General features: G+C 36.0%; 1 protein-coding gene across 3 annotated transcripts in view; it reads right to left on the reverse strand.

Annotated features, from left to right (window-relative positions):
- Window positions 1-8: 8 nt before the first annotated feature.
- DNAL1 (dynein axonemal light chain 1) overlaps window positions 9-12,815 on the reverse strand; it is a 34,627-nt gene continuing 21,820 nt past the window's right edge. For 2 of the 3 annotated variants that reach the window (XM_074235761.1, XM_074235759.1), the window contains exons 6-8: window positions 7,063-7,189; window positions 6,036-6,176; window positions 9-5,078 (exon numbers count right to left, since the gene is read on the reverse strand). In XM_074235761.1, coding sequence (XP_074091862.1) covers window positions 5,038-5,078; window positions 6,036-6,176; window positions 7,063-7,189 — 309 coding nt within the window. In that variant the 3' untranslated portion in view covers window positions 9-5,037. The remainder of the gene's footprint in view (window positions 5,079-6,035; window positions 6,177-7,062; window positions 7,190-12,815) is intronic. The other variant, XM_074235760.1, reaches the window with a different exon arrangement.

Raw genomic sequence — 12,815 nt, forward strand, 5'->3', positions numbered from 1 at the left:
ATATAAAAAAAATGCATGTACTTTTTTTTTATAAAATAACACCATTTATTACTATTTTTAAACAAATTCAACAAAATAACATTTAGAAACCAAATAGGTCTAAATAATTTAAGAGACAATAATTTTAGCCATAAAGTCATGCTACAAAACTTCTATGTATAAAAGAGATTATTAACCAAAGTACATATAATATCCTTCTAATTAGAGACAGTTCTAGAAGTCAAGGATTCTAGAGTGACTCTTCCTAGGCAACAGAGTCAGGGGATGAGCTTCTTGGGATGAGCTTGCTTCCTTCAGCTTCTATCCATCAGTCTTTTGATTGAATTAATGCCTCTGGGTATCAGCACCCCAGAGACAAGCACTCCACCCTGGCAAAGAACTTCCACCCACCTCCACACTATTTGCCACGACTCTGTTTAGCCAACATCTAAATTAATAAAATATATGTATATAGTATGTGTGAGGGAACAATAACTTCACAAAGCTGCTGTTCAAGATTCTACATGGTTTCAGCATTGTACATTGGGATTATATAGTCTGTCACATCACATAGATTCATCACCACAGATGCAGCAGAAATGGAAGATTGCACCAAATACCTAAGGAAATCTTTACTAGAATTGGTGTTCTTAGGAAGCTACATAAATAAATGCTTAGACTGGGTCACTAGATATAGCTTATGTGAGTTCTAATACAAAGATTGTTGTGCAGACTAGATCAATACCCATCTATCCTTTGGAAGTACTTCCTATCGACATCCAGTGCATCATTTTAAAGTGCAAATTTTCCCCCAATAGTAACTTCCCTCCCTCCTTAAATTTGCTGTAACAAAATTTAGCTGGCTGGTTTCCTCTGACCTCCTCCTCAGAAATAAATTCTAATCCAGTTACCACTTTGTCACAACTGTCAGACAGTGCTAGGTAATATGACAAGTCAGATAAAGGTAGGACTCAGTTTGCTTTAATTTTTTTGTAGTCACTAGTTCATGAAAAGGCACCAGTGAATTTGTAGATGGAACTTCATGTAAAGTTAGAAAAGATTTCAATTCTTATCCTTGGTTTTTATTGTAACTATCATTACAAATTTATAAGAAAATATAGCTGGATTTCGAAAATGGGATTCAGTGAGATGTGTCAAAAGCACCAACTGTGTGAGTGAAGCTTTTAGACTTCAACACTCTACAAACTTGGAAAAAAAAATAAGTTTTTGCTTAATGAATAGAAACTAGTAAACAATAACTGTAATAGGAATTGAACAATGCTCCTTTACAAATCATGACCCCATTTGGGGTTTTCTTGGCAAATATAATGTAGCAGTTTGTCCTTGCCTTCTGCAGTTCATTTTACAGAAGAGGAAACTGAGGCAAACAGGTTAAATGACTTGTCCAGAGTCACACAACTAATGAAGTGTCTGAAGTCAGATTTGAACTCAGAAAGCTAGGTCTTCCTGATTTCAGGACTGGCACTTTGTCCACCATGCTGATATAAAATGTTATTCTGAACTCATCCCTATACAATAGGCTATTTGCCCTCTCTACTAGTCACAGTGCCTTTTCAGTCTTTTAGTGAATGATCAAATTCTTTCTACACAGCCCTTTTCTATTTACTCCTTCCAGATGGACGATTATAGTAAACCCTAAAGCTAAATTAGCCCAAAATCTATTTACACAGGAATTAATACTGAGAACAAATCTTTGAAAGGGACTTTTATACCCTTAAAACCTCACTTCTCATTCCTCCATATCATTCTATTTCACATTGCTAATGAGCTCCCTGTCAAAACAAATCTCCATATGCAAATATCAACTATCTACATTCTTGATACCATCTCTGTTCAACCCTTAATCCTCCTTCAGAGGCTGAAAGAGGAAGACTAAATCCCACATCTCAGTTTCTGGTTTGTAATCTCAAAGGAAGTGAATTAACACTAACATAAATAGCAACTGAAAAAATTTTTAAACCATACTTAGGAACATTGCCAAGACCATCCAGAGGTTTGTTGTAAGAAATATCCTTTGTAAACTGTAAAGCACTTTTTAAAAAGTGAGTTACTAAGGAATGTCTACATTATCCAATTCTCATGAACAATTTCCAAAGTTTATATAATCTGTAAAAATTTTATTACTGATGCATAAAACTTTGAATCTTGAGCAAAATTCGGCTAAATCATTCTTTAAAGAACATTGACTTAATTTTTAAAGTGTACTCAAAATGTTGGATTTTAGAAACTGAGTAAGAGAGAAGTGTGGACATTTCCTATCAAAGGACAGCATTACTACCTAAAAGAGAGAAGGCAAAAATCAATAAAAAGAATTGGGTCAAAGTAAAAATGGTTAGCAGTGCTGGATGAGACACTTCTAGGAAAAGGTGAGAAAATAAAACTAAAACTACCAAAAATAAGAAAGGGAAAATAGGGTAATGTTTGTATGTCTTTCCTGACCATCCATCATATACACATCACCTTTTTAAACAACATATGAAGACTGACATCAGATAACTAGAGTTGTATTTAAAAGTAGAGTCACAACTAATTCAATACTGGATACCACAGAAGTGATGAAATTCTCTGGATGACTAAAATTGAAGCTTTTCTGAACAATTAAAAGATCTGACCAATTATACAAATTTACTATTAGAGGGAAAAATAGATTCAGGAAAATTAATTTAGCCACTTGAAACATGTATAAAATATATGTAATATATGTATGTGTGTGTATATAATATATATGAATAATCTAGGAGCACAGAGACAACACATTCAAACTAGGCCAAACGTCTTTCCTGGACACAATATGCTTAAGGCATAATGCCTCAGTTAAATTTAGTGTCCTGCAAAATAGATGAAGTAAGATCCTGAACTACTTCTGGGCCCTAATATTTCCTTCCCCAAGAGCTAAAATTCAGTTCCATTAAAACCACCATGCTAGGCATCACAAAAGGCACTCAATAAACGTTGAATTGACATGAATGTGAATATTGAGTGAAGACACCAATAATCACCACCTTCTATTTCTCTATACTACATGTAATTCCAAGGTTACTAAAGGAAAGGAAAAAAGTCCCTTCTAATTTAAAAAGGTCAAAACCAAGAATAGGAAAAACAGGCATCAAAAACAGCTCCTTAGCCATGTTTCAAGCAGACTCAACTGTGCAAAATGGTTCTAAGTCACTTATTCACTCTAGCAGTGATTTTTAGCAGAAAAGAACATAACCCACTCAACCTAAAGATTTTCAATTCAACCAAGTTAACAGAATGAATTCCCAACCACAACAAAAGTACAATTCTTTGAATTATGATTCCCCCCTTAAAATCCATAGACTTTGGATACTCAAGATTGGGTTTCCTATTAATTATATAGAATTCTCACTAAGAGAATGGCTAAAAAGTTTAAATGCTGCACCCAAAACTGATTGTCAAAGCAGTGATATCTTTCTAATAAGTTTGTATGCTCAAGAAAATCAAATGTTTTTGTCTTGGTAAGAATACAATACTTCTGAAGCCAGGGGGCTACTTCTTTAAATCATTAACTTTTTTCTCCTTTATTTCTCCTTATGAATTTATCAGTGGTAAACTCACTTTAGGCATATTTAGAACACTTTCTGGCTCTGCATGAAGTGAATCAGGTTTCTCTCTCTCTCTGCAAAATTCCACTTAAGAGCACTAACTCACCCTTCCCAGAAAGGGAAGGAATGTAGACTTTTTTGTACCACAACATAATGAAATTATGTCTTTTTATTATTTCATGATTTCAGAATTTAAGTATATTGCAATGCTGTGTGAAATTACTCTAAAAGATGTTGCCATATGTCTATATACCCATATCAAAATGTTCACCTCCTATATGCACTTACATAACCCATCCTATCAGCTATCTGATTTGGTGTTTTTCAAACAAGAGTGAACCTAAAAATAGAAAATTTCATTTATCAGGAAGTTGCTAGATTCAATTCTTGATAAGATCTCTTATTCTTTTTATCTACCACAATCATTGACTCCAATAAATAGGTACAACTAAAGACCTAGGTGAATATAGAGCAATTCTAACCTAGCCATAAGTTTGGGCTAGGTAAACCTAAAATATCTAGTTCTTTACAATTTTTAATATGCCCTTCATCATGTACCTATGACCAGATTTACATGTGCAAAATAACTGGATGACAGCACAGAGTGATCATTACAGACATCTTCCCAAGTGATATCAAACAGAGCATGACCAATTCAACCCCAGTGATTAATACAGAAATTCAAGATAATTGCAGTCACTGGACTGACCAGGCCATAATCTAACTCAGTGGCCACAAGTAAAGATTATCTAAATTCCAGTTAACATGCACTCATTTTTAAAAATCCCAACAAAGCACAATATAGAATAGACTTCCTTGGATTTGAATTTTTCTCTCTTGTTCACAGTTGTTCCAAATGAAGCTTGATCTGCTGGTTCTGAGTCTTGCTGGTGACAGAAGATCATTTCATGCTATATGTTGTCTTTTTTGAATCAAATAGATGGCATTTCTATGACTATGAAAAACAAAGAGGTAGCTAGATGGGAAGGAAGATGGTAAAGATCCAAATATGTGGGTCTAAAACTTTTAACTTGAAGCAACACATATTTAAAAAAAAAAAGGCTAAGTGGTATTCAAACAAATTGAACAAAGAACTAAAACTTATTCCTTTGTTATAAATAATTAAAATACTTAGACTGAAGGGATTTGTAAAATGTGCTTCTAACTAGAAAAAATGACTATTTTATAAATATTAGTTTGAGAATATGCAATTACGATTAAAGAGTGAATATTGCTATCAGCAATTTCTTTAGTTACAAAATAGGAGGCCTATATCCATATAAGTAAAGTTGCTGTCACCACTGTTTTGTTAACTCACTCTTTAGATGGGGTAAAAAAGGGAAAATAACGACAAGGAATTTGTAAAATGTTTTAAAAGTATTTTTGCCCTCCATATACTTTTTAAAACAATTATACAAAACATCTATTGTTCTTACTTAAATATCATAAGTTAAAACAAAGTAGAAATGTGACATTAGCCTTCTTCTTCTTCTTCCTCTTTAATTACTGGGATTCCTAAAAACAAAAGAGAAAATTACTTCTTAAGATTCTTAACATATTCTTAATATTAGTACTAATAAGTGACATAAGTTTCCTTTTGAGCTAAAAATTATGAGATTCTCAAAAACATCCATGACTTCCCAAGTTAAGGCTAAATGTCTGAACTGGGCTCACAGGTAATGAAGAAAAAAATACTTGGCAAAAAACTGTTTAAATTCCTTTCCTTTACATCAGTCTTCTATTATCTAAAGATACCAATCACATACTTTTGAAACCCTATAATCCAATCAAATTAGTGAATAGACTATCCACCAAATGTAAAGGAATTTGTACAGTAAAAAGAGTGCTGGAATGGAGATTAAAATAGAAAATCTCTAAGATCCCTTGCAGCTCAATCTAAATCTATGACTTGAACTTTCTCATTCCTGCTTTTAACTGTACAAATGGACTCTAACTTTAAAACCCTATACTTGTCCTATTACTACCACCCACTGTGTAATTCAAACCTTTCTCTTGTTGGTGAAATCTTCTCCAACCAGCTTGACCTATGTCTTTACTAATTTTCCCTGGCAGTATTGTATATAAAACATCATATACTGCCTTACTCTCTGTCTTGTTGGTTGTTCATGAAGCATTGTTATCTCTTTAGAATTTCAGAAAAATAAAGAAAACTTGCTTGGGTGGCCATGGAAATCCTGAGGAAAAGTGTAGCCTTATGAAAAATAGCCCCACACTCTTCAAAAAATCTAATTTTCTTGAATCTTTCAGACTATGGATAATACAGGTATCATCTATAACCATGTTGGAGAAACCCTGGGCAACCCAAAGCTCCTCTCCTCAGTTCATCCTGATTCAAACCTAACTAAACCAGCCTCTGGGGTTCAAGGGGACTTGCTATTTTCCTTGTTTGGTTCTTCTCCTTGTAACATGTAAATCAACCCTTTGAGCCCCAAAACATCACCAAGCCCTCACCGTCCAGCTTCTTCAGCCTGGGGACTCGTCTGGTTGCTTCATCAATCCAGTTGCCCTCAGAGGAACATTTCTCTTCCAGAGGATTGCCCACAAACACCAGCTCTTCTAGGCATGCTAATTCAGCCAGCTTCACAAACTCCGCTAAGATTATAAAGAATTAATTCAAAATTAAATGCTATATTAACAATGTAATTGCTGGGGTTTCATTATGGCTGATCCTCAATATCACAGACCACATTGGCAGTCATATCTTTGGGGCTCTTCTGTTCATTTCAGCAACAGTTGGCATTTAAAAGGCAGTTCAAAAAGCTGTGCCACAAAATGAGTCTTCTGAGCACTGAAAGGTAAATAGTAGTAGAAAAACTCCTTTCTTTCAGTCTAAAAGAAGGGTGAGATCATTTCTGGCCAAACCCAAAAGAACCAATTGCCCTGCCTCAAATGACAAATCACCTGACACGTGCTGGCCATGTCAAGAAGGGACTGCCATTGTTTCTCCCTTATATCCCCTTCCAGGTTTGACACTGACTGGACTGTGATGTACACCACGATGGTCAAGTGAAATAATACAGTGTGGACAAAATGTGGCTGAAGCCAGGGTCAGCCCCACCAAACACTGGACCTGCACTAAGGCTGTGGAGCACACAGACTTGGTCTGTGAAGGAGCCGACATTTAAATGGAAGAACAGAGACACCTTTCTAAGAAAAGATGGCATGAGAGGAGAGCCCCCAAAAGAGACAAAGGATGACAGTTTAGTTAGGGAGAGTCAAAGGAAGAGGTCCATTGAAGTTAGTTTCCCATGGCCTTTAGGCAAAACAAAATTTTGTTCATGAGTAATAAAGAGATGTTGAGCCTATGACTACAGTAGGAATAACTAAACAACTAAAAATGGCAAACTGCTAGCATTCAGTTGCTCTTTATGCCGAATGGTAGAAGCACATTATTAAAGAAGCAATGTCCCTTCTGCAGATCCTTTTGACTTCTTGGGTTAATTACTGTGAACAAGAAAGCAGAATGAAACCTGCTTACCCCAGTCTCTTACTAGGTTATTAGACATATAGAGGATCTTCAGTCGCTTCATAACATGGATCCCTTTCAGCTTTTCAATAAAATTATAAGATATCCACAGCTCCTCTAAGGTGTCTCCAACTGCTTCCTGGAAAAAAAGAATGACAACCTGGATTTAAATATTCCAGATCTATAAGTATTCCCTTCTCCTGTATATAGTATGGCAGGTGGAGGCAATTATGGGGGGGGGGGGGTGCTGTGAGCCCTTTGTTGGCATGGCTTCTGAGAAACCAGGTCATCTCCACACCATGAGAGGGTGTCAGAGCAGGCCTTGGTAGAGAGGATAACCTTTATAAGGTACTTGGCTTGGGAAACTTGAAAAATCACCAATTAATATAATTAAAATAATATAGGTTATTTTAAAATATTCTCTCCCCTGTTTGCACCATTTATTCATGGATGCAAACTTCAGTTCAATATAATGCTCCTGAAGTATCAAGGTCTAAATCAGAATATTAATGAAATTTCATTTCATTAGGAAATGACCATACTTGCACTGAAAAAGATTCAAAACTTTAAAAAAAAATCTCCCAAACTACTTAGTATATCAAGTTTCTGTAAGTCAAGAATTCTCCTCCTTCAGAATAGAAAGGCTAATACAACTTGCCAATAATCGGCATTTTTTGTTTATTTTTTTCAAATTACACTAAAAATTATTTTTAACATTTTAAAAAATTTTTCAATTCCAGATTCTCTCCCTCCCCTTGTTGAAAATGCAAACAATTTTATATAAGTCATACAGTCATTTAGTCATGCAAAGCATTTTCATATTAGTCATATTGTGAAAGAAAACATGGGCCAAAAAATAAAAATAAAAATTTTTTAAAGTATACTTCAATTTGCATTCAAACAGTTCTTTCTCTGGAATTGTGTGAATCATTGTATTGCTGAGAAAAGCTAAGTCATTCACAGTTGATCATTGTACAATATCACTGTTACTATGTAGACTGTTCTCATCAATTCATGGAAATCTTTCCAGATTTTTCTGAAAAAGTAATGCTCGTCATTTTTTTTTTTTTAGGTTTTTGCAAGGCAAATGGGGTTAAGTGGCTTGCCCAAGGCCACATAGCTAGGTAATTATTAAGTGTCTGAGACCAGATTTGAACCCAGGTACTCCTGACTCCAGGGCCGGTGCTCTATCCACTATGCCACCTAGCCACCCCCGTCATTTTTTTTATAACACAACAATATTCTATCACAATCATATACCACAACTTTTTCAGCCATTCCTCAATTGATAGGCATCCCCTGGATTGCCAATTCTTTGTCACTACAATAAGAGTGATTTTTTTTTACATGTAGATCCTTTTCCTTTTTCCTTTGAAAAATCTCTTTCTGTCATATTAGATGACTAGATGGGTGTATGAGGAAGTGGCACAGAGTTGTTTTAATTTGCATTTCTCTAATCAATTGTGACTTAGAGCAAAATATGACTTTAGAAAGTTTTGATTTCTTCTTCTGAAAATTGCCTCTTCATGTCCTTTGACCATTTACAATTGGGGAATGACTTGTATTCTTATAAATCTGACTCAGTTCTCTCTCTCTCTCTCTCTCTCTCTCTCTCTCTCTCTCTCTCTCATATATATATATTAAGAAATAAGACCTTTATCAAAGAAATTTGTTATAAAAACTTTTTCACAGTTATAATTATTTTGTATTTCCTTCCATTCTATTTTCTCTGTTTATCCTTCTCTTTTTCTCCCTTGACCCCTTTCCTCAAAAGTATCCCGGCTTTAGATCACTATTTCCCCAATGGGCCTATGGCTGCTTGTGTCTGACAACCCTGATACAGAGGATTGAGAACCCCACTGGGGATCAGGACCCATGGATTGAACCCCCATTTCTACACATACTTGCCTATGCTCCTGGCAAGTTAGTTCTTTTGACAGCCTGGGCAACTCTCTATTGCTATAAATGATAACTAACATTTACAGAGTGTCTTAATAATACAATGTATTTTACATATATGGTCTCAGAATTTACTCTGAGATAAATGAAGAAAGTGAAGTTGAGAGAGGTTAGTGACTTATCCAGGGTCAGAAAGCTAAGAAGGATTCCAGGCAAGATCCAGACTCATTCGGAGCTCCATTAACTCTGCTACAGAACAGCTGCTGATCTGCCAGAAGGTCCCTAGGCCCCATGAGATCAGAGGTCCATGCTGCTTCCAGCTCCACCTTGACCCACTCAGAATCATCTGGACTAAGTCACAATTTAAGGGAGCCTCAATCTGCTTGTCAATAAATGAAGGGGTCACTCTATCTGACCTCTTAGCCTCCCCTTCTGCTCTAAACCCTGTGACTGAATAACTATGTGTTCCATGCCATACAGGGGTTTCAGACATTACCCCAAGGAATCTTCATTCCTATTCATTAACAGCTTCTGTCAGTTATGCAGGACTGCCTGGCCCAGCTAGTTGGGCTTTTGAAAGAACCTTCTGAAATCTCATGAAATCTAACAGCAAGTCCTTTTTCTTTATTTTTTGGTTTTACAATTATCAACCCCTGATTTTCTTATTATTCTGAAGAGAAAGAAGAAAACCCTCCTAGCATTACTTTTTTTTATTAATTAAATTTATTTTTTTATTCTCATTTTGTACAAATGTTTTTTTACATTAATATTCTTGTTTACAAGTAAACAAAATACCCCTCCCCCATGAATATAGATAGACTTGCTTGGGTGAAAAAAAGTAAAGGGGAGAGAAAAAAAATTAAAATTAAAAAAATAATAGTAATAATTGTAGGTATGGCCAGGTGGTGCAATGGATGAAGCACCAGCCCTGGAGCCACGAGCACCCGAGTCCATATCCAGCCTTGTAAACCCAATAATCACCCAGCCATGTGACATGCAAGCCACCCGATCCCCACTGCCCTGCAAAAACCAAAAAGAAGAAAAAAAAAGACCCAAAATAAAATAAAATAAAATAGTAATAATAGTAGGGGTGGCTGGGTGGCAGACAGAGCATTGGCCCTTGAGCCAGGAGCACCTGGGTCCAAATCTGGCCCCAGACACCCAAAGATCACCCTGCTATGTGGCCCCAGGCAGGCCACCCAGCCCCACTTGCCCTGCACCCCCCCCAAATAATAATAACAAAAGATGTGCTTCAGTCTTTGTTCCCACACCAACAACTCTGTCACAGGTGGATCTCATTCTTTATGATAAGTCCATCACAAAAGTTACTTCCATATTTTTCCAACTTTGCCATTGCTGATCGCAACTCCCTTTCTTATTTCTCCACTACCATGTACTATATTTTCTCTCTCCTTTCACTCTGACTCTGCTGTAGGGTTGCTGAGTGGCACAGCAGACAGATCCCTGGTCCTGGGGCCAAGAAGCCCTGAGCCCCCATACCACCCCTTAGGCCCAGAATCCACCTGGCCCTATGGTCCTGGGCAGGCCTTCCAATCCCAGCCCCTTGCAAGAAGTAAAAAAGAAAATGTGTTATATCTGACCACTCTCCCCCCATGGTCCATCCTCTCCTCCTTTATTCACATCCCCACCCCTTCCCCCTGCTCCCCCCTCTTTCTTACTCCAGATGTCTATACCCCATTGAGTATATTTGCTGTTTCCTCTCCTAGCCATCTCTGATGAGAGCAAAGGGTTCCCTCATTCCCCCTTGCCTTCCCCCTTCCATATCATTGCAGTAGCTCGTTGTAATAAAAAAAATCTTATTATGTGAAATATCTTGGACTATTCCCCCTCTCCTTTTTCTTTCTCCCATTCCATTTCCCTTTTTTTCTATTGACTCCATTTTTACACCATATTTTATCTTCGAATTTAGCTTTCTCCTGTGCTTCAACTATAAAAGCTCCCTCTACCTGCTCTGTTAACTGAGCAGGTTCATATGAGTATTATCAGTGTCATTTTTCTATACAGGAATACATGCAGTTCATCATCATTAAGTCCCTCATATTTTCCCCTTCTCCTCCACTCTCTATGCTTCACCTGAGTCCTGTATCTGAAGATCAAACCTTCTGTTCAGCTCTGGCCATTCCAAAAGGAACATTTGAAATTCCCCTGGTTCATTGAAAAGTCCATCTTTTTCCCTGGAAGAGGACATTCAGCCTTGCTGAGTAGTTCATTCTTGGCTGCATTCTAAGCTCTTTTGCCTTCCGGTATATTGTATTCCCTAGCCCTACGAGCTTCCAGTGTAGTTGCTGCTAAGTCCTGTGTGATCCTGACTGCAGCTCCATGATATTTGAACTGTGTCCTTCTGGCTGCTTGTAATATTTTCTCTTCGACTTGGGAGTTCTGGAACTTGGCTATAATATTCCTGGGGGTTGGTTTTTTGGGATCTCTTTCTTGGGGGGATCGGTGGATTCTCTCCATTTCTATTTTGCCCTCTGCTTGTAGAATATCAGGGCAATTTTCCTGTAGTAACTCTTTGAAAATGATGTCAAGGCTCTTTTCCTGATCATGACTTTCAGGTATTCCAATAATTTTTAAAATATCTTTCCTAAGTCTGTTTTCCATATCAGTAATTTTTTCAATGAGATGTTTCACATTTTCTTCTAATTTTTCATTTTTTTGGTTTTGAAGTATTGATTCCTGATTTCTGATAAATTCATCAATCTCCCTGAATTCTATTCTTTGTCTGAAGGATTTGTTCTCCTCAGAGAGTTTTCTTATCTCTTTTTCCATCTGGCCAATTTTGCTTTTTTTTTGGCATGCCAATTTTTTTATTGTTTTCTAAATACACACAGTTGATATTCAAGTTCTGAAACCATACAAATTCACTTCGCGGGTAAAGCATGTATTATAATGACACTGATATGTAAATTACTCACCTAAAAGTAATGAAATAGTTGGCCTAAACTAATCACAGTTTTATAGATCAATGTTTTGATTATTAAATTCTAAAAGCTAATTATTTGTCAACAACCAACCACATCCTTTTGTTTTATAATTGACTAAATACTTCTTTTGATGAGATGATATAAAATAATTGTTTTAGGAATTATTAGAAAACACAGCAATAATGCAATCTTCACTGGGTACCACAAAAAAGCAAACTTAGTTTCATAATTGAAAGATCCAATCCAGTTAATAATTCACTCATTATAGTAATGAAAAAGATATTAACTATTAAATATCCATCACAATACAACTACTCAACCAAAACCTTATGATCCTTATACTTTGCACATATTTGTTTCTTCCTAATAGTGACTTCAGGTATGTGTTGCATAAATAAAAAGTCACTTTTAGATACAACAGTAGATAACTGGGTGATTGTGATATACTTACAAATCCAAATATTCAAATATATTCCTATAAATATGGGAATAGCAATGTAAATGGAATCTAAGCAAATTTTTACATTCACAAGGATTTTGAACATTTTTTGTCCTCTTGCTTTGTTAGAGGTTTAAATGAAAAGTCCCATGATCTTTCCTCCCTAAATTAAAAACATTGCTGTAATACTTTAGGAATAAAATGGGTACATTCTCCTTCAACAATGGATATTTTTCTTCTAACAATGTAGTATCTTGAATTGTTATATAATTGGTTCATATACAGATAGTTCAATTTGCTCATTTATTCATTCAAGAAATAGTGGCATGCCTATAATATGCATATCTCTCCAGCTGGATTTTGGTATAATGCTTTGTCCACAGTAAACACATGGTAATTAATGGATGAAATAGTCGTAACTGTTAAAATTACTAGCAGGCTTCTATGTTTTTTATAAGTGGACATATGATTAATATATTGAT

This window comes from Macrotis lagotis, chromosome 4 (assembly GCF_037893015.1).
Source record: "Macrotis lagotis isolate mMagLag1 chromosome 4, bilby.v1.9.chrom.fasta, whole genome shotgun sequence".
NCBI classification, from domain to species: Eukaryota; Metazoa; Chordata; class Mammalia; order Peramelemorphia; family Peramelidae; genus Macrotis; species Macrotis lagotis.